This window comes from Calidris pugnax, unplaced genomic scaffold (genome assembly GCF_001431845.1).
Source record: "Calidris pugnax isolate Ruff unplaced genomic scaffold, ASM143184v1 scaffold136, whole genome shotgun sequence".
In the NCBI taxonomy this organism is placed as follows: domain Eukaryota; kingdom Metazoa; phylum Chordata; class Aves; order Charadriiformes; family Scolopacidae; genus Calidris; species Calidris pugnax.
This window is the reverse complement of record NW_015090875.1, coordinates 549,955-572,322: the sequence shown is the minus strand read 5'-3', so window position 1 is coordinate 572,322 and position 22,368 is coordinate 549,955. Positions and strand designations below refer to the sequence as shown.

At 41.8% G+C, this 22,368-nt stretch overlaps 1 protein-coding gene across 1 annotated transcript in view; it reads right to left on the bottom strand.

The window, feature by feature from the left end:
- Positions 1–1,280: 1,280 nt before the first annotated feature.
- LOC106890385 (protocadherin-15-like) overlaps positions 1,281–22,368 on the bottom strand; it is a 123,357-nt gene continuing 102,269 nt past the window's right edge. The window contains exons 5-9 of the mRNA XM_014946165.1: positions 17,561–17,716; positions 7,134–7,253; positions 5,345–5,455; positions 1,593–1,763; positions 1,281–1,304 (exon numbers count right to left, since the gene is read on the bottom strand). Coding sequence (XP_014801651.1) covers positions 1,281–1,304; positions 1,593–1,763; positions 5,345–5,455; positions 7,134–7,253; positions 17,561–17,716 — 582 coding nt within the window. The remainder of the gene's footprint in view (positions 1,305–1,592; positions 1,764–5,344; positions 5,456–7,133; positions 7,254–17,560; positions 17,717–22,368) is intronic.

The following is a 22,368-nucleotide window of genomic DNA, read 5'->3' as shown; positions in this document are numbered from 1 at the left end:
GAAGGGAGGGGGGGCTGGTTGGGGGGGCTGGGGAGAGAAGTGTAAATCAATGTAATAAGGCTGAATATGGAACATCTCTCCCCTTCCTCCTCAAAGCTGATTTGCTGCTGTGACAAGCTGAATATTCAAGGCTGCAATCTTACTACACCTTACAAATCAGGCTGCAGTTGTTAGGAAGAGATCTTCCAGTAGAGAGAAATCACCACATTTGGAGGTGCATGAGCCCTGAAAGACCCGGCCCTGCCCTAAGTTTGCCAAGGGGTCCAGACTGACTTACACCACCTCCCTGAAACTTGCTCCAGCTCTCCCTTATCCAGAAGGCAAACTAATCACGTATCTCAATCACAATAAGCCTTATGTCACCTCCTTGAGATGGTACTGGTTATTAAACCAGAGCCTGTACTGTTAACGTGTGCAGAAGCAACTGATCAACTGCCATATCTTAGACTCAACTGCAGCTGCTTCTAAAATGGATAAAACAACTGTGAGAGATATTGAAACTCTCTAAGAGTATCATCTGAATCAGCCAAGCAGGGCGGTGGCAGTGCTTGCTGACCCAGCTCAAGCATATTTGCAGCAGGTCACCAGCATGTGTGGGTTGGCCAAAGACCAGGAGGCACAGAATGGGAAGATGGATAAGGCAGAGAATAGCAGGAATCTCCACGCTTACAGCCTCAACCTCCCCCGTCTCCTGGTCAGAGGAAGCAGGACAGTGTGTCCTGCAATGAACAAGGGAAGTCATGATCTTAACGTCAATACTCAACCTTATCTTAATGTCACCTTAATGTCAGTGCCAATGAGATAGGGCAGTACCCTGTGAATCAATTGGTTCTTCCTTTTTATATTCTTAAATGCAGAAGTCAAAGGTCATATATCAGTATCAGTTAAGAAATTCATTTTCCTGTCTCACCCACCAGAGATGCACATCTGCACTACACCAAGCAGCAGTTCTCCTGTAAGGAAGGGGAGCTGGCACCACCTGGCATCAAGAAATGATGAAGCTCTAACCTCCTCCTTTTATGATTCACTGTGCACATTCCAGTGTGAACGGAGCTTTATGCTGCCCTTCATCCCTGCCCTAACAGACGTGTTAACCAACAGACTTAGTACAAGCATCTACATGAGATAAACACACATTACTTTTCAGTGCCTCTTGATTGATACCAGGTAACAGCAACGTATCATCTTTTCTGGGACTAGTGACTAATGGTTTCTATTCCAAATATCTTTCTCCCAAGTTCTGTAACAACCCTGAACAGAACAACATGTCAAGCCCCTTCTCAAAAGTGCTTCTTCAGGATATTCTGAGAGCAAAACATGGATAGATCAGGAAAAACAATTCCACAATTTACTGAATTTCAGTGAGACTCAGCCCTCGTAGTGAATGAGCAGTTTGCTATTTTATCAAAGCTAGATTCTCATTGTCTATTCCTACGTACATCTTACCTTGGCTTTCTTTTGTTTAGCACATAAAATGTGGCATAAAGCATATGTGACCTTTCTAGTTACAGTTCTCAATTGCATCGACAGAAACAGATAAAAGTTGCTTGCAAGGCAAACATAAAATTTGCAAAAAAATCAAGAGGACTTACAGGATCAGTCAGTTCTGGCAAGCTCGCTTGGTAGGTGAGAGGTCTGCAGTCACGAGTGTTATTCACCAAGACACAAGGAAGAAACATTGGTCCCAAATCGTCCCCATCGAGCACGTCTACTGTCAGGGTGGTTGTACTTGTCCTTCGCTCATTGAGATTTTGGGCTCGGTCCTGTGGAGCAAATGAATTACATTTGGTGAGACTTTCTGAATTCAGAATCTACAAAGAAGTTTAAAGGCAAAACATACAAGCACCATAATTATCCCAATTCTAGGAAATAGCTAATTACAGAAACTTCAGCCTCAGAGCTACTGCTTTGGATTTCATAAAGGCTTAGAAATACAATTAAGAGGAAAAAAAATTACCTCTTGATATAAGAAATACTATGAGACATTTCTCACTAGGAAAGAATACCGTTTTGAGAAATCAGTTCTCAGGAAATGTGTGAAGATACGTCGTGTTAAATCTATAAAAATGCAGCCTATTTGTAGAAGATAAGTGACTTACTTATCATCTGAAATACACTCTTACGCTGCCTTGTGTAACTCTATCAAATCCTATCTATTAGTAAAAGGACTTGCACTTACAGAAATGGAAAGTATAAGTAGTAACTACTTCTTCTCTAGTTGGCAGTGGAGAGGCCCTGGGCTGTAGTGCTCACTCCCCTTCTGCATGCTGCAGTTTAAGAAAGATTTAGCACCTCCCTTCCCCACCCCAAAAACAAACCAGCCAGAGGAGAGAAATGAGATTGATCTAAGATCTTTGAACCATACTCAAAACTGATTTGTCTGGAGAATGAGTTATACTGCTCACGTATTAAAAAGTTGAAGAACACTTTTGTCCACAATAAAGCAGCTACAATGCTGCATCCCAAAAAAGTCTCCATGTTGCACAATATGTTCTCAATATATCATGGGTTTGATTTTTGTCTTTTTTAAAGAAAAAAATAATCTATGGGTACACAAGAACACCACTGACTATTGCAATTTCCTTATAATCTCCTTTTCTTCTTTCCAGATGTTACAAATAAAGCTACGCTTTCCTGAATTGTGGAAACCACACATTATTTTTATACACTGACCAATGCACACACTAGCAACAGTTCACTTTTTCTTTTTTCTTTTGTTATCATAATGAAGAAATAGTATGACTATCCAGTATTTTTTAAAACAGTCAAAAATATTTCCATTTTCACAGAGGAACTGCTGTGACAGCTTTTGTTTACAAAAATAACATCTTGTGAAGGGATACAAGGGCTACTACCTAGTCCTTGCCCTCCTATCCTCAGATAACACTGACAGAAAAGAAAAAAGGCATTATTTTTTTTAGAAATATTTATGCTGTTAAATATCACCACCTGCATAAGCAGAATAGGTCATTGCTCTAAATCAGATGAGATACATATTTTTTCCCCTACTTTGCAGTCCACTCAGTTTGTGGAACCGCTTTACGTTTACAGTTATGGGCATTTCTGAATTCAGCTTTCTTCATGGTCAATGATGAAAAACAAAACCAGCTACAAGGATCAGCCTTTATCATCAACTAATCTTTTTTACATTGCCCCGGCACATGCCTTTGAGTAGTATTGGATCAAGGCACAGATACAGAAAAATAAATTTTAGGTAGTATCTTCAGGATGCAAGAACAATAAACGATCGCTGCTAATGTAATCAGTGGAAGAGAAGTATGATTGCAAAGTACATACAACAGGGAATTAAATGCAGCTTGCAATATTTAAATAAAAGAAAAAAACATAAGGCAAACTCCTAAAAAAGCTGGGCTATAGAGCTTAACTAAAACCTTACGTTGAGATTTAGTTTCTCATCTGTGAGCACTCAAAACTTCAGTGAGTTCAATTCCCACTTCCCGTTTGGGTATGTTTGAGAAAATACATGGCGTACAAAGACATTTCAATCATGCAAACTACCCCATTATATGTAAAAATTCTGTAGAAGCTATCAGCACAGCTCTAGTCCTAAACCTAGTACCACAAAAGTGACAATTTACTGTGTAAGGATGCATACTGAAAGGACCACAAAGTTGATTAGGGGCCTGGAGCATCTCTCTTATGAGGAAAGGCTGAGGGACTTGGGTCTTTTTAGTCTAGAGAAGAAAAAACTGAGGGGGGAGCTGATCAACACCTATAAATACTCAAAGGGTGGGTGTCAGGAAGATGGGGCCAGTCTTTTTTCAGTGGTGCCCAGGGACAGGACAAGAGGAAATGGGCACAAACTTGAACATGAGAAGTTCCATCTAAACATGAGGAGGAACTTCTTCACTGTGAGGCCCTGGAAGATGCTGCTCAAGGAGGTGGTGGAGTCTCCTTCTCTGGAGACATCCAAACCGCCCTGGACATGTTCCTGTGGGACCTGCTCTGGGTGGACCTGCTCTGGCAGGGGGTTGGACTAGATGATCTCCAGAGATCCCTTCCAACCCCATGTGATTCTGTGATACTTTGAATGCACAAATTACTATGAGATTGCTTTGCAGTACTGCCACCATGCATCCCAAGCTGTGCCTTCACCAGCTGCTCCTGCAGTGTGACAGGCTTCCCTCCTCCTGAGAGGTGTTGGCACTGCTCTACCCCATACCTTCCTCTTGAAAAACATGACCTGCTCAGCTCCCCCAGTCACTTGTCTAGGAGTGCAGTGTCTAATGAAGCTCACAGCTCTGACATCAAAGGAAATGAGCTGCGGAGTGCAGTGTCTAATGAAGCTCACAGCTCTACATCAAAGCAAAAGAGCTGCAAATATGAAGTGGTCATCTGCAGAATAAATTATTGATAAAACAACAAGTCAAATCAGTTCTGAGCCTTCCCGTATTCTTGTTCAAGAGGTCAGCAAGTTATGTTACCTGGGTAAAATGACTTGCTCTAATAGGCATAACTGTGTGGGCCAGAAACCATCATGTGTAAGTGCAAAAAGCATTGAGACATCCCTGGGGCCTACCTTCTACTGGGGAAATGCTGAACATGCCACAAAACATGTAGGAAAGTAGACTGTAAAATCTATTTACAATTGTGTATCAGAAAGATGGCAGCAATATAAAACGCGTGAATTCAGGAGCAAGCTATCTTAAAGTTGCTTCAGAGCGTTCTCATTTTCCCCCAAATGAAGTAGTATCACAACAGAGGTATACAGCAGAGGAAAAGGTTTCATTACAGCTATTATCAGAAGGACAAGAAGGGAAAAAAGCTTTCACAGCCTTCAAGGCACCAAAAATCTTCTCTGATGACAGATATATTAGATCCAGTTTAAACATCACTTTTCTTCTCAGTATGCATTTTCCATCGCCAGCCACTCTGTAAGAACATCTTTGAAACGCTTGCAATATGACTGGAAAGAAGCATCATCTCTTTACAGAAAAATGCGTTTCAAACCTGAAGGATACAACTAAATCGTAACCATTAAACTCATCTGAGATCACATTACCATCCCTAGATTTGTTACAAAATGAACAATTAGTGACACTAGAATGCACTTTTCTGCATGAGCTGTACCTCAAATTTGCAACTCGGTCCTCGTGCCAAAAACTTCGTCTTGTTACACACTGAGCCAGCTTTTTTAACCAGTAATAACATGCCTAAGCTTTCAACGACCTAGATAGATCTTAAATAAAATCTTCAGGAGAAGAGTGCTATCAGATCTGGTATTTCAGCAACACTTTTCCTTTCCTTGGAAAAATCTAAATCCGGAAATTAAAATTCCACGTAAATCAGTAGCTGAAATGGCCATTAAAAGATCTATACTTACATTTGCTTGAACAATGACAAAATAACGTGTCTTTTCTTCATAATTTAGCCTTTCCCGTAAAACTACTGCTCCGGACAAAGTGAGAGGAATATCAAAGGTCCTGTTGGAAGTCTGCAAATGTTAAAACAGTACAACAAAAGTGAACATCCTTCCAAGTTAAAATGTTTCAAGCCGGTCACAATGAGATGATCTATTGGATGGCACATCAAAATTGGGGCTGCTTGCCAGATTATAGATTTTTAAAAGTTTTCTGTGTTTTCTCCTCACCCAATTTACTCCCTAAGAAGCCCACATAAATAAGGTACAGAATAAATAATCTGTACGTAACAAAATTCTCTTGGATTCTTTGCATATACATTATTACTACTGATCACAAACTGAAGTCTAACTACCCTGCTTCTTGCTGATTTGCCATGCTAAATTTGCCGTGTTATGTTCAGAAAACCTTTCCTTATTTGAGAATTCTGCTCTTCAGTTTCTACAGTTTGTCTCGTCTTCATCTATTTTTTCTCACTACTGTAGAAAGTATCAAGTATTAGAGATTAAGAAATCCACACCACTGTAATTATCTTCTCTTTATTCTGGCTTTCATGGGGCAATGAAGTAGTAAACATGTGGAGAACATCAACACTAAACACTTAAGGTACCAGATCACAGTGGCAGTTATGTTCATACACTAGTAAATTCAGATTTCAGGATGGGTAAATCAGGTGAAATTCAATTTGTCCAACATATTTGCTTAAACAGATTGCAAAGGTGTAGCATCAAAAGACAGGAGGGTCCTGCTGAGGTGCACACACCTTTAAAGGATTCACTTTGACTAATAACCCATTTTGGAAGGACAATTACAGGCATGGGCACGGGCACAGACACAGGTTTCTGATGTGATACCTGATTCCAGTTCTACTATCAAATTAATCACATAATTTTTTTTTTCCATCCTTCTTTCTATGTAGAATATAGTTAACATTTAAGTAGGTTGAACACATATTAGCAATACAATATTGCAAAATCTCTCCACAGAAGACACTCAGAGGTACAGAGTACTTTTCTTCCTTCAGCTAAGGAAAGCCTTTTTTTTTCATCCAAAAGTTTAAACATCTGCTTATACTGCAGTTTGTTTTTCAACAAATAAGTTATAATGATTGTTAAATTCACTGCGTTGCAGATATTTGTGGTGTCCAGGAAAAGAGGACTGGAAAGTACATCACAGACTCTGCTAAGTAACTGCAGACCTAAGATTGTGCCACAGCTCCTGAAGATACTGCATCACAGCAACCCTGTGATCCCTCTGCAAGCTCCATTTATTTTTGCTGCAACCTAAACTTTAATAAGCTCCAAGGCAATTAAAAGATGCGTGCAACACCATGATATCTCAGCTGCTTTTCCATCCAATACTGAAATGAGACAGCACATCCTGGAAGTCAGGAAGAGCAAGATGCTGCTTTGTCACCTGCTTACTCTAAGAGAACAAAACTGGTTCTGCTTTCACTTCCAAACAGAGACAACAAAAAGCTTTTGGTACAGCAGTCTTCGTAACTTAGGACATTTGTTGGTCCACAGTCTTGAATGTGGGCCAGTAAAGTGACACAGCTGCTAACAGCATGGCATGAAGGTAAGGTCAGCTGTGTGTACATGGCAAGCAAGGCTCAGAAGCAGAGAAAATAATCTACAGCACGAAGGAAAGGATTTCTTTGTGAAGCCCAGGAGCAATCCCTTGTTCATTTGCTGCTTCAGGGATGTAAATGCACACCTGAAAGAAAAAAAAACAAATGCTAAATGCACTGACCTTGTCATTAGGATTGTACTGGATGACATACTCTATCTGGCCGTTCGGACCGTCATCAATGTCAGTAGCACCATTGTTTCCAGAAAATCCTGTAAAGATGGTTGTTCCAACTGGAGTTAACTGCAAGAATGGAGACAGACAGATACCCATTAAAACTTTAAAGTACACAAGCATATTCCATAGCTCTGGAGACTATAAAGGCAAGGTTGGCATTCTCTCCTTCCCACTGTTGGGCCAGAAACCTGATGTATGAGGAACTATTTAGACACAATTACTCAGACCCTACTTTACTGATGGCAAGCATCATACAGAGAGTGAAACCAACTTCCATTTTTATTCCACAGATTGTCTGCATCAGGACAGAACCCCATTTGTTTTAAAAAAGATGAAGATGAAAAAAAAATAACCCTAGAAATGAAGGAATTAATGAAATAAATATAAACATTTTAAAAAGAAAAGCTACTTTTTCTGACTCAATAAGGAAAATAAAGATGAACTGCAAAAGTAAACAACTTATTTAACAGTGTCTTCATGATGATTTGAATAGTGCCAGATTTACTATTACGTGCAAACACAGACACTCAGAGAGCTTTATGGCTTTAAACAAATAAAAGAACGATGTTGTTTCTCCAATATTTTGTTGGCAGCAACTGAATATCCATAAAATTATATTTTGAAAATGAATCAATTTATAATTATGCTAGTGTAGATAAATAGCGGGAAATCAAGACCCATTGAGAGCAAGGAGACGGAAGTCCAACTGACTTCTTAAGAGTAATCATTTCTGAATTTTAATATTCATAAAACTTTGTGAGTAATCAACCCGAAACAGAAAAACAAATGAACAAACAGTTCTGGATCCAACATAGACGTTGCTCCTAGCCGTGCCTCCCGCTGCTGCTCTAATCACAGCCACATTATTGGCCCTTGAATTCACACAGACCCATTGACCCGGCTTCTTTCCTCCAGATTTTACATTAAGTCGTTGCACATCTTAAACCTAAAGGGTCTAAAAATATTTGCAATGCTGTAAAAAGAGAAGGTGGCAAAGGACCGCCTTTCAAGTCATTCAAACGATTGTTGCAAGTGCGGATGCTATTTTGTTTTCATATTTTGTAGTTCACACCATAAAGCAAATAATTGACTGCCCATTTCCTCTTATAGTCATCATTTCTGGTCTGGTTTTATTTCTAAAGCTGCTAATTACTTTAAGAGTTTAATGGCTGACAGTTCTCTGAGACACATTTTCAGGGCTGAAAATAATAAATCTTTGAAATAAAAAACCCCACCAATTCAAAGCCTTTTTTATGATAAAACAGGAAGTAGGAAGTTGACTGTTCCCTCATGTCTACTAATTCTGAGAATTACCTCGCGGAGAGTCTCTGCCTTGCACCTCTGGTGGAACACCAGCCTTTCAAGAATTCAGGAGAGCAGTCACCTCAGAAACATGAGCCTTACCTGACAGCACAGAATCAGAGCCCACTATCATAAATGAAGGAGGATAACTTCCCAGATATGGGGTTGGAAGGGACCTCTGGAGATCATCTAGTCCAACCCCCTGCCAGAGCAGGCCCATCCGAAGCAGGTTGCACAGGAACATGTCCAGGTGGGTTTGAAATGTCTCCAGAGAAGGAGACTCCACCACCTCCCTGGGCAGCCTCTGCCAGGGCTCTGCCACCCTCAATGGAAAGAAGTTCCTTTGGACACGCACCAGCATCTCAATGTCCCTCTTGTAGTGAGAGGCCCAGAAGTGAACACAGTACTTGAAGGGAGGCCTCACCAGTGCTCCCTATTCCTGCTGGGCATGCTGTTCCTGACACAGACCAGGATGCTGGTGGCCTCCTTGACCACCTGGGCACACTGCTGGCTCCTGTTCAGCCCACAGGCCACCAACACCCCCAGGTCCTTTTCTGCCAGGCAGCTCCAGCCACTCTGCCCCCAGCCTGGAGCGCTGCAGGGGGTTGTTGTGACGGAAGTGCAAGACCCTGCACTTGGCAAAATTACACTGAGCAAGAGCAGAGATAAAGAGTCACATTTTCCTTTAGTATCTATGGAAAGAAGCAAGGTTTGACTGTAAAGAATGTCTTGAATCCCAGGAAGGAAATATAAAACTTGAGTAATGCTATGCTATAAAACAGCAAAGGGAATCATAAAAATGAGTTGCTTCAGGACTGGCGATAAAAAAGTAATTAGTGAAACTCTCTTGCAGTTACTAAGAAAAAAACAACAAACTAGAATTAATAGATGTTAAAAATGAGAAGTCTTATTCAAATTTTATGAGGCTATTTAGATTTGTAAAAAGAACAGTAAGTGGAACCCGTGCTGGCTGGGCCTGGTCACCTGGGTAACCTTCCTGTGCCTCATAATGGCACTCAGGATGGTCTGTTCCATGGCCTTCCCAGGCACCGAGGTCAGACTGACAGGCCTGGAGTTCCCCGGATCATCCTGCCGGCCCTTCTTGTGGATGGGCGTCACATTTGCTAGACACCAGTTGGCTGGGACCTCCCCAGTTTGCCAGGACTGCTGGGAAATGATGGAAAGATTCCTCTCACTGCTTTCATAACTTTTCACCTTAACCTGAAAGTGGTAATGACTCATTTTGTCTAGGGATGGCGTGGGAGATTGCACAAATGTTCATCCAGAATAACTGACAATTATAATCTGATCTTTAATCAAGAACACAAAACTTTTTATTTTATCTGGATTTTTTTAATAGATAGATAATTATAGAGGTTAGACATAGCAAATATTGTCAGTCTTGCAAACATAGTTTAGGGGATAAAAACATTAGCAATTCCAAGAAACAATTTGTGTATTTTTTCACTGCTTTGCTGCTGTGGAGGCATAGTTCCTCTTGCTGTGAGAGCGGCAGAGATTTGCATTCACTCCGTGTCTGAGAGGGCCCTCCAGCAGATCAACACTCCCACCCAACTTGGTGTCATCTGCGAACTGACTGAGGGCGCACTCAATCCCCTTGTCCAAACCATCGATAGATATTAAACAAGACTGGCCCCAAAACTGAGCCCTGAGGGACACCACTGCTGACCAGATACCAATGATCAACACTCCCACCCAACTTGGTGTCATCTGCGAACTGACTGAGGGCGCACTCAATCCCCTTGTCCAATTCTATGCCATGATTCACCAGCTTCTCCAGGGGAACACTGTGGGGGCACTCCTTGCTGCCAGACGGCACTTTCCCCTTTCTTCAACCCATTTCCCGGGGGCACCCCTGGCCTTGGCTGGAACCAGCTATGCCCAGCCCGGGGCAGCCCCAGCCTCTCCTCACAGAACCCCCTCTTTTATTTTACCTGGATTTTTTTAAGAGATAGATAATTATAGAGGTTAGACATAGCAAATATTGTCAGTCTTGCAAACATAGTTTAGGGGATAAAAACATTAGCAATTCCAAGAAACAATTTGTGTATTTTTTCACTGGTTTGCCGCTGTGGAGGTATAGTTCCTCTTGCTGTGAGAGCGGCAGAGATTTGCATTCACTCGGTGTCTGAGAGGGCCCTCCAGCAGATCAACACTCCCACCCAACTTGGTGTCATCTGCGAACTGACTGAGGGCGCACTCAATCCCCTTGTCCAAACCATCGATAGATATTAAACAAGACTGGCCCCAAAACTGAGCCCTGAGGGACACCACTGCTGACCAGATACCAATCAGATTTCACCCCATTAATCACAACTCTCTGGGCACGGCCATCTAGTTAGTTTTTTACGTAGTGAACGGTACACTTGTTTCTGCCACGATTCACCAGCTTCTCCAGGGGAACACTGTGGGGGCACTCCTTGCTGCCAGGCGACATTTTCCCCTTTCTTCAACCCATTTCCCGGGGGGACCCCTGGCCTTGTCTGGAACCGGCTGTGCCCGGCCCAGGGCAGCCCCAGCTTCTCCTCACAGAACCCCCTTGGGACCACTTGGGCACAGACACCCACTGCAACACGAAATAAAATAGTTTAACCAATTAATCATTGGTGAAATGATACATTATTAGGAAGAGCCAAGCGCCGCGCCGGTTTGTCGGGGGTTGACGGGCAATGGATGCCTCCACACTTCTGCTGTCAAAACAGAAAGAAAGCCAGATTGACAGATCAGTGACAGATCTCTCATAAAAATTTCCTGTCACATCAGAGCAGCCCAAGAGCTGACAAACACCCCATGAGGTGTTGGTACGGCTCCCTCACTCTGGAGGCTGTAACGCCACAGAATCACAGAATCTTCATGGTTGGAAGGGAACTTTGAGATCATAGACTCCAACCATACGCAAAATCACAGAATCAGAGAGGATCACAGAATTGTCATGGTTGGAAAGGACCTCTGAGATCACCAAGTCCAACCATACACACACACAAAAAAAAGAACCCAACAATCTCGGGCACTAGAGCATGCCCTGATGTGCAACAGCTACATGTTCCTTAAATACCTCCAGAGATGGTGACTCCACCACCTCCCTGGGCAGGCTGTTCCAGTGCCTGACCACCCTCTCAGGAAAGTCATTCTTCCTGATATCTCATCTAAACCTCCCCTGCCCCAACTTCAGACCATTTCCTCTGCTCCTGGCATTATTCCCTTGGGAGAAGAGGCCAACCCCCACCTCTCTACAGCCTCCTTTCAAGGAGTTGTAGAGGGCAATGAGGTCTCCCCTCAGCCTCCTCTTCTCCAAACTAAACATGCCCAGTTCCCTCAGCCTCTCCTCGTATGGCTTGTTCTCTTGCCACGTCCTGTAAAGAGCAAGGGCAGAGCTCCCAGACTCCAAGGATGCCCGAGCTGGGCACCTCCACTGCTGCCAGGAGCCCAAGGAAGGGCTGGACCTGCCCCAGTGCTCACAGCTGAAGGACCTCGAGAGCTCTGGTGCTTTTCAGAAGCAGGTGAAGGCTCGCTCCCCACTGAAGTCAGCCAACAGCTCCACTTGGCAATAGGTATTTGCTCCGTTTGAGCTCTATCAGGGTCCTGACAGGGTGCAGATAAAGGATGACTAATATAAAAAGGCTCCAGCACTGTAAAGCACATCATTAAGTGATAACAAAGGAGACAGTTGTAAAAAGGAAATAGCAGTAAACACCAGAATTACAATTGCATGTTCTCACTATAGATGTCAAAAGCTGAATTCTTGGATTTAGTGTATTACATCCAAAATAACTGACTGCAGATATGCAGACCTTCTTAAACCTAACACACACGTTTATGTGTCCTGGTTTGAGGTAAAACAGAACCAATTTTCTTTTCAGCAATTTTACTTTTTATCTGGGCCTCTTCCAACTAACTAAACTCTGAAATCAACAGCAGAAACTGTTCGCTCTCAGAGTGGTAACACCTGATTATGCCAGGGAATGGTGTGCAGAGAGGCTCCTGCTTACACTTAGTGATAGAACAACCAAGGTCAGTTACAGAGTCAACTGGAAGAGTTATTTCCCCGTTGGAGGGTCAGAAAAGCACAGAGGGGTCCCCCCTGCAGGGAGGAGGGGACAGGAGAGGTGACCCAAACCTGACCAACAGGGTATTCCACCCCATCTGCCCCATGCTCAGTGTAAAAGCTGAGAGGAGTTCTATTATTTATTATTTTATTTATTTTTATTCATATGAAACTTCATACTGTTATTAATTTAGAAAAAAATCCTGACAAAATGACATGAGCCTGGGGCTAAATTTAACCACGCATTATTAGTGACTTAAAGATAGGAGTTCTTGCAGTACATTAACACAACATTCTATAGTTAGATTGAAATTCAGAAGAATTGTGGAACTCTGTTAATGCTCTACAGGCAAATCTATAGTATTGCCACAAGAATTTTAAATACACGTGACATAACAAAGGGACTAGAAACTAAAATCTTGTACTAAGGCAGAATTGTGGTTGTCTGCGTTAAACACAACTTATCTTAACAGCTTTTACCTCGGGTCAAGCAACTCTAATTCTGCACTGCCTGGGTTTTATAAGACTGACTTTTTTGTATTAATTTTTCATATGAGCCTTACCCGAGTGCTACAGAGGCATTGGTAAATTCATGAGCATTTAATAACATGGGGGATCTGGAAATGGTATTGGAGTTACTAGAATACTGTTTGAAGTCAGTGTTATTTTATTAAGCATGCATAATCTTATACCTAATGAGAATTTTCTGCTTGTAAACCAAAATTTTAGAGTTGGTTTGTTGTTGTTTCAGGTGTGTTTCCCTCCCTCCTCCCCCTCCTTAAGCTGACAGAGATGGGAATCCTTTGCAACACGAATGTGTTTCTTTAACTTCAGCTGTCTCAAAACTTTGGCTTTGGGCTGTTGAGAATGATAACTCGTGCTGAATTTTCATTGCTTCTGGTGTAATTATTCATATCTTTTTCCTTGTGGTATTGAAATAATTAATCTCTGCAGGTAGACATCATCAAAAGAATATTAGCTCAGAATGATTAACTGTAAATCTTACTTTGCTCTGCTGTTCAGGGTCACTGTGAAAAATTATTCATTTTTAACTTTGTAAATAGGCAATAATAGGAAAATTTTTTTCCAAATTGTTTTGTGAAATGGCTGAACATTCCTGACTGCATCTAGACTTCTAAAAGACATAAATCACGTCGAAGGAAATTTTTAAGCATTACAGCTGTTGACTGTGGAAGAGTAAGATTTATTGTGTGCATTTCCTCTCTATTTGTTTAATTACATTCTTTTGAAATCTTACTTGTTTCTTGTCGTCATGGTTTTTTTTCACCATGTCTAATTCCCAGAGAGGTTATTACCCTCCAACTGTCACTAACACTCACATAATTTTTTCTTTACAATTCCTAATGTTTTATCTTGCATAAGGTAAGACTCTGAGCACAGTCAGTTTACTATGTAATATCAGTCCCTTTGTGTAGGAGATACTAAAGTTTAATATGGAGAAACAAAACTCCTCTGTCCTCCTTTAGACAGGTGCTGCTGTTAAGGAGCACGTTTCCCTTTTCCCTTTTTTATGCTTTTTCAACACAAGTGTCTCAGCCAAAAGCAAATCCAACTGCTATCCACAGAATTATGAATCTCCTCATGAAAGTAAGAACAAGTTAAGGTCACTGGTAAAATTTTTATGATGATCAGAAATATTCCATGGGGTTTTTTTCTTTGTTTCGTGTGTTACATAGAATCATAGAATTGTCCAGGTTGGAAGGGACCTTTCAGACCATCTAGTCCAACCATCAACCTCACTCTGATAAAAACCATCACTAAACCATGTCTCTAAGCACTGTGTCAACCCATCTTTTAAATCCCTCCAGGGATGGGGCCTCAATCCCTTTCCTGGGCAGCCCATTCCAAGGCTTCAGAACTCTTTCCATATAAACTTTTTTCCCAATATCTGATACGAACCTCCCCTGGTGCAACTTGAGGCCATTTCCTCTTGTTCCATCGCCTGGGACTTGGGAGAAGAGACCAACCCCCCCTGGCTACACCCTCCTTTCAGGGAGTTGGAGAGAGCCAGAAGGTCTCCCCTCAGCCTCCTCTTCTCCAGGCTCCCTCAGCCCCTCCTCAGGAGACTTCTTCTCCAGACCCCTCACCAGCTCCATTGCCCTTCTCTGCACCCGCTCCAGCCCCTCAAGGTCTTTTTTGTGGGAAGGGGCCCAAAACTGGACACAGCCCTCGAGGTGGGGCCTCACCAGTGCCCAGGACAGGGGGACCATCATCTCCTGAGTCCTCATCCCCACGCTGTTCTTGATACAGGCCAGGATGCTGGTGGCCTTCTTGGCCACCTGGGCACACTGCTGGCTCCTGTTCAGCCCACAGGCCACCAACACCCCCAGGTCCTTTTCTGCCAGGCAGCTCCAGCCACTCTGCCCCCAGCCTGGAGCGCTGCAGGGGCCCCGTTGGTGGGACCCAAGGGCAGGACCCGGCACTTGGCCTTCTTGAACCTCATCCCATTGGCCTCGGCCCATCCATCCAGCCTGTCCGGATCCCTGTGCAGAGCCTCTCTGCCCTCCAGCAGGTCGACACTCCCACCCAACGTGGGGTCCTCTGCAAACTGACTGAGGGTGCACTCGATCCCCTTGGCCAGATCATTGATAAAGATCAAAAATAGTGTATGTGGGAAGTCCACCTGACGGTTTGTGCAAGCAGCAGTGACTGTAGTATGGTTATAAAGCCCCAGTTAACGTGTTCTTCACCCCACATTGGATGGCCAGAGAGAGGTGAGGCAGCCGACAGGAGAAAATGCCAAATGCAACCCTGTAAAGCACCCAAACAAGTCAGTCCTCAAATTGACAGAAACAAAATTTCCTGGCTAGAAAATCCAGGAGATACTTGTGATGCTCATGTGTATGGTAGCTGTAAATAAAATTTACCTGTCCTTTGATTTGCTTCATGCTACTCAGGTAAGAGAAATTTCTGTACTTTTTAGTTTACACGCAAACTAAAAGCAGAGACCAGAGGCAATCAAAAAACAACCAGAAAACCCTCATTCCAGCGCATTCCTGTAGTTAAACTCACTAGAGGCAGTACCAATTACTAGCAGAATAAACTATCATTAAAAAATGTAATCACTCACTAAAACCTTTGAGAAAGTCTGAGCTGCTTTGTGAACTTTTTCTCGGTTAATTAATGAGAGCATTAGCCCACTGGGTACTGCTGAAGGGCACAGTGGTGCCATGTCAGAAGCTATAAGCATAACAGTGATAAAATGAAACAAAGGAGCTAATTAAATCAGGACTGCAACTGGTGGAAAGAGCAACATCGCATTTTGCCCAACAGTAACACAAATAAATGATTGCACATACTCGGAACATTGCTAAACTTCTGAGTATAAATAATTTTAAATGGTGCATTTTTCACTCTGCCTTTCGGACTCCTCATTATGGAAAAATCCTTGCTTCCTTAGCATTGGTATTGCAGTGGTGACATACCACCTGCCTTCAGCTCTACTGCAAAAATTATGCAGGTCTCGGAATGGGTCTGGCACCTGCATCACGGCCAGTACAGGCACTTCAGACCGATGCTTATGTCGCCTTCACTCACCACCAAAAGCACTTCTGCGACAGGTCTGCAAAACCATGGAAATTACAATTACCATGCAAAGACCAATCTGAAAATGATTTAAAAGCATAAGGAGGACTTTTCTAATACTCATCCAGATTGTATTTTGTGACCTCCAAATTCTGGTGGAAAGAAACGTCGGCAGATGGATTGCCAAACATTTGTCTGAAGGGACATAATCTCACTTTAAAAGGTGGCACCCGTCAGGAAACCAACCAGTCTGGCAAAGCTGCGTATCCGAATCTCAACTGCAGGTCTCTACTCAAAAATCACATGTGGGGTTTGGTATTTTTCTCCATACTTTTACCTTCATTAGGCCTAAACTCATCAAGCAACTCTTCCACTCCTTTCCTGGGGTCTGTGAGATCTCCTGCGAATCACTGCCCACTTGGTCCCTTAGAGCAACGGAGTGTGATTGCTACAACACACAGACACACTGAAAAGCTGAACCTCCTAAACACACACAAGTATCCAAGTTCTTTTTTGAAACAGCAGATCAATTCTGCTCAAATCAAACAAGACGAAAGCAGTCATACTCTTTCACAGAAAAAAGCTTCCCAAAGCCCAGCAGGGACACAATGCACACTACGTATTTAACAGCTTTATTTCCTTAAATGCAACTGTAATTATTCCATTCTTTACCTGCACAAGACTGACCCATCTCATCTTTCCATTCTCCTCTTAGTTTCCGTGTGGACACTACGTTTAAGCTCCCAATTCCACTTCTTACTACTAAATCCCCGGGATCCTAACTTACTGAAAACACAGATCTTTGTGCCGGTTATTAGCAGATTATTCAATCCCTAATAGAATAACAAATTTAACTACAAAGTGAAATGAAGTTGTGCCAGCTCAAGAAAGAAATACATTTTTTCCTTCAAATAATACGGAGAAATATAAAACAAATAAAATGGAGAAGAAAATAAAGCAAAAGTATTCCCTTCACAGGCATCATTAATTAAAAAAACCAGCAGTAAATCAAAACTGCACTTTGTCAGGCTTTAATACCGTTAATAAAACCTTTTGAACTATTGGCTTTACATTTGCTTTCTATAAATACATTTGTTTTACTTCCAGGTTTGTTGATACAACTGCATAATGCATTAAAACATTTTGTAAACTTAACAGATCAATGCTTTGCTCACGGAGATGTACCTTCAGACTCTCGTGCCTTCTGCAATATTCCGAGTGTCCTGATGAGAAGTGTGCTGACTTACTCCTTAAGAAAACGGGTGAACAGCTTGCATGCTAAAAATTGAAGTATACTGTCTGTGCTGCGTTTTCCAAGTGACAGAAGTAAAAGCTGTTTTAAAACAACTAAACAACTGAATTTACTGTGTTTTTAAATGAGAAGTGAAAGAACTGAAAGGCAGCATCTAGCCATGACACAACACAAGAGAGAAAAACCCCACAGGTAAGTGGTTCTGACCTCATTTACTGCCACGTAGTATCGCTGCTGCTGGAACTGGGGCGAGTTATCGTTCCTGTCTCTCACCACAATTCGTACTTCGTGGTTGATAATGGTGCCAACCTTCTTGTTAACGCACTGGACTTGCACCACGATGGACTGAATGGACATTGGCGGCTGTAAGTGAAAATACATTTTTAGAATACATAGTCAAAATCTGAAAAAAAAAAGCCAGTTAAATTTTCCACTGATGTTAATATTGATCATGTTCACTTACAGCCCATCAGCCTGCCTACATTACTACCTTATGTTTAATGCTCTACGTTTGGATTAAAAAGCTTCTCTCAGAGTGTCCTGACTACAACTCACACTGGAAATATTTTAAGTAGATCTAGGTCTCAAAGGCAGACCGAGCTTGGCCAGCTGTATGAGCTAATAAATAAATAAAAATCCCCACAGCACGATTAGCCCTTCGCATTTCCCTTGAGAACAAAAAAAAAAAGCCCATCTTTTGAACATCTTCTGGTTACTGAAAAATACCCAGGAAATGTCACACATTTTAACCTTTGGTTTATGAATATTGGAATTGAAAGGTCAAGATAGAAATAAATTCAATATGCTACCACTTACATTTACAAAGTAGTTTAGAAACAACTTGGTCACCTTTAAATGTTGAAAAACCAGATTGCAGCTGGTTTTACTCCGGTGAACATCATAATATTCAAATAAAAATATCCCCCAAACTTGATGAATGGGTAAAGAAATATAAGCTGGAAAGGCTACTATTACTTTCCTGAGTTAATAAAATAGTTCTAAGAACAGTAAAGGAAAATAGCTCCTTTGATTGGAACTGAAATTCCCAGAGAGTGCTATGGAAATCCAGCATTCCAGCAGGACTTCTCTTCAGTGCTTTCCCACCACTGCAAGTGCCAATTTACATGTTTGAAGTAGCAGTCCAGCATGTAGAATATTGACAGAAAGTCTATTTTGATTCTGTATCTAACACTCAGCAGAGAGCAAGGAAGCATGGGAAGGACAAAATGAGAAAATTCTGTGTTTATTAACCTCAAAGTCTTCAAAAGAATAAACAACTCACACCACCCATGATTTAAAGATGCCTGCAATTCTGTACGGTGAATGCAAACAGTTTTTTGTACTGAGATTCTGAGGCTCATTATACCAGAATTATATATCTATGTCATTACGCTTTCACTCATTCTAAATGCTACAATTTCTGCGATTGATTGATTTTTTTCCAGTTTTGCTATAGTGGATTTTAGAACCATATGGCTTTTTTTACCCTTCAGATTTTGGCATTAATCAGTTTTTAAAGAGTCCCATGAGTTGGGGAAAGAGGGGCCTTTATGGTGGTGTCGAGATCTAACATGGAATATCTATTCTTCCCTACACATTTACCCTCGTCTTTCTCTGCAATGAACTACAGCATGAGCTTTTAACTAGGAGTCCATCCCCTTTGTTGTAAAAATCTGCAGCCAGCTATGATGTGGTTCTACTTTTATTTTCTGGCACTTCTGACACAGGTAGGAATGTGCCAAATATCATCTGTAACTTCAATTAAGCCTCTAATATTATACTTTCCATTTATTTTTCAAGCCGGCCGTATTTGCAAAAGATCCAAGAATTTTTAGGTCACCTTCAATAAACTTCAGATGTTAGTGAGTTTATCTAGATTTATTAGCAATGCCCTAGAAAATAATAGGTTTTTTGCCATTGTTAATATATGACAGAGTCCAGGATCAGTATCACTTCCACATACATACATTTTATGCTGGCTGAATGCTTAGATTTAAAATGAGGTGTTTAAACAAGCACTCATCAATCTACGCATTTATAGACAATAAACATAAATCCATAAAGGTACAATGTAATAAACTGTTTATGATACCGGGGACAAATTATCCCAACACATTTTAGTAGTTCCTTTCACCTTCAGTTCCAATTCATCCTTTCTAAGTACTTAAAGAACTGGAACAAAAGTCTGGAATTTTCTTTTAATCTGATGTTGTTTGGAAAACATACTGTCACTCTTCGTAAAAATCAATCAATGGCATCTAATAAAATTTTCTTTCAAGAAAAGTAATAAAAAAAGAAGAGGATGAGGCTAACTGAATCAGCAGGGAGATGACAAGCAAGCGCATCGGAGAGAAAAATGGGAAGAATATCCAGATATATTGAATGCAATCATTTATGCACCATTTGTGAATCAGAGTACAATTCTTGTTCTGTAATAAAAAATTGAATTTTAAGGATCAACTTAATAAAACCCCAAGTTTTATTGGCACTACTAGTTTCAACTTGAAAGATGAGAAAAATAGTTTACTTTTTTGTTAAAGGAGGGAAAAAAAAAAGCGAAGAGAAAATGAACTGCACAAACTCTTGAACGATTTTGCCTTTTAGGGGTTAGTACAGCTCTGGTTCTGAAGGCTGGAACACGCCTTTAGGTAAGAGCCATATTAATCAAGCCCATGACATATATTTCATATTTTTACTCAGTGGGGCTTTTGTGGTTTGCTTTCATTTTCTTTGGCTTGTGACTTAAGGCAATTCATTGACACCACAGAAGACAGCTACTGTGGGGCTCACATCCAAAACAGCAAATACCTTCAATCTCTTTTCATATCCCAGTAAATGTAAATAAACACAAATGAGTCATTTTACCCAGCACTACAGTACACAGGATAAGCACTGTTACAGTTCATAGTAAAAAATGAGGAAATAGCCCCTTAAATACCAATGTAAAATGACTGATATTATCTATATATAATTAAGAAAACATACACTCTCCACTTGTTTCCTTGTGACTTGAATCTAGAAGGGCAACGGAGCTGGGGAGGGGTCTGGAGAAGAAGTCTCCTGAGGAGAGGCTGAGGGAGCTGGGGGTGTTCAGCCTGGAGAAAAGGAGGCTGAGGGGAGACCTTCTGGCTCTCTCCAACTCCCTGAAAGGAGGGTGTAGCCAGGGGGGGTCGGTCTCTTCTCCCAAGGAACAGGCCATGGGACAAGAGGAAACGGCCTCACGTTGCACCAGGGGAGGTTCAGGTTGGAGAGTAGGAAACATGTTGACAGGGAAGGGTTCTGAAGGCTTGGACTGGGCTGCCCAGGGAAGGGGTTGAGGCCCCATCCCTGGAGGTATTTAGAAGCCGGGTTGACAACATGCTTAGAGACATGGTTTGGTGGTGGTTTTTATCAGAGTGAGGTTGATGGTTGGACTAGATGATCTGAAAGGTCCCTTCCAACCTGGACAATTCTATGATTCTAAAATGTCCATATGTATTCATAATAATGTGGAGTATTTGTGGGTTTAATCAGACTGTTACTAGTATCAGAAATCATATCATTTGACAAGGTGGTTTCGGCAAAGCACCTCAGATGTGAGAATTCTGTAGCAAAAAGTGTGGCTAAAAGAGTCACTGAAAAAATTATTAGCACTTATTTAAAAGGAACTAATTTTCTTTCTTAATGCCATATGTACATGCAGACTGGTGTGAAGAACCGACCCTACACTTCTTGAGTGCTTCTTAAGCCTCACCTCCCATGAGGGGCTCTTGCTTTTTGCTCTGACTTAAAAAAAACAACAAATAAAGACAGTTTGTGAATTAAAACCAAATTAAGAACAACTGAATTCAATCACGGCTTTTAAGCTAAAAGTGGAAACGAAGAAAAATTTGCATGGTGTTTCTGGTACTTACGAATATATCTCCAAACATACACAGAAGACAAATTAATCAATCAAGCTAATACAAAACAAACTTTCATGCACTCCAAGGAGAACTCCTGATCTCTAAAGCACTCTTCCCATGTTGATCACAGTCACTTTTGAGTCAATTTTCCTTTCAGATTCTGATGAACTGCAGCAACGCTGTAAGACTGTGAGAAAATTCTCTATTTCTCAAGTGTTTCTCTTCAATGAAATTAGCATAGATGAGAACGCTCCCATTCATTTTGTGCTTTTAATCTTTTTTTTTTTTTTTAAATCAAACTTAGCCTGAAAATATTTCTTTAATCTTACTAGGAGTGAGCATACCACACAAATTTTATGCTGCCTTAGAAAAAGAATCTAAACTAGCAAATTCTCAATTGAATATAGAATCATGGAATCATAGAATCGTCTAGGTTGGAAGGGACCTTAAAGATCATCTAGTCCAACCATCAACCTGACAAAAAAATAAATAAGAAATAAGCAATAAAAAATCACTAAACCATATTCCTGAGGACCATGTCAACCCGTCTTTTGAACACCTTCAGGGATGGTGCCTCAACCACTTCCCTTGGCAGCCTATTCCAAGGCTTCATAACCCTTTCCGTGAAGAAATTTTTCCTACTCTTCAATCTAAACCTCCCCTGGTTCAACTTGAGGCCATTTCCTCTTGTCCCATCGCCTGGGACTTGGGAGAAGAGACCAACCCCCCCTGGCTACACCCTCCTTTCAGGGAGTTGGAGAGAGCCAGAAGGTCTCCCCTCAGCCTCCTCCAGGCTGAACACCCCCAGCTCCCTCAGCCTCTCCTCAGGAGACTTCTTCTCCAGACCCCTCACCAGCTCCATTGCCCTTCTCTGGACCCGCTCCAGCACCTCAGTGTCTTTTTTGGTGGGAAGGGGCCCAAAACTGAACCCAGCCCTTGAGGTGGGGCCTCACCAGTGCCCAGGACAGGGGGACCATCACCTCCTGAGTCCTCCTCCCCACGCTGTTCCTGACACAGGCCAGGATGCTGGTGGCCTTCTTGGCCACCTGGGCACACTGCTGGCTCCTGTTCAGCCCACAGGCCACCAACACCCCCAGGGCCTTTTCTGCCAGGCAGCTCCAGCCACTCTGC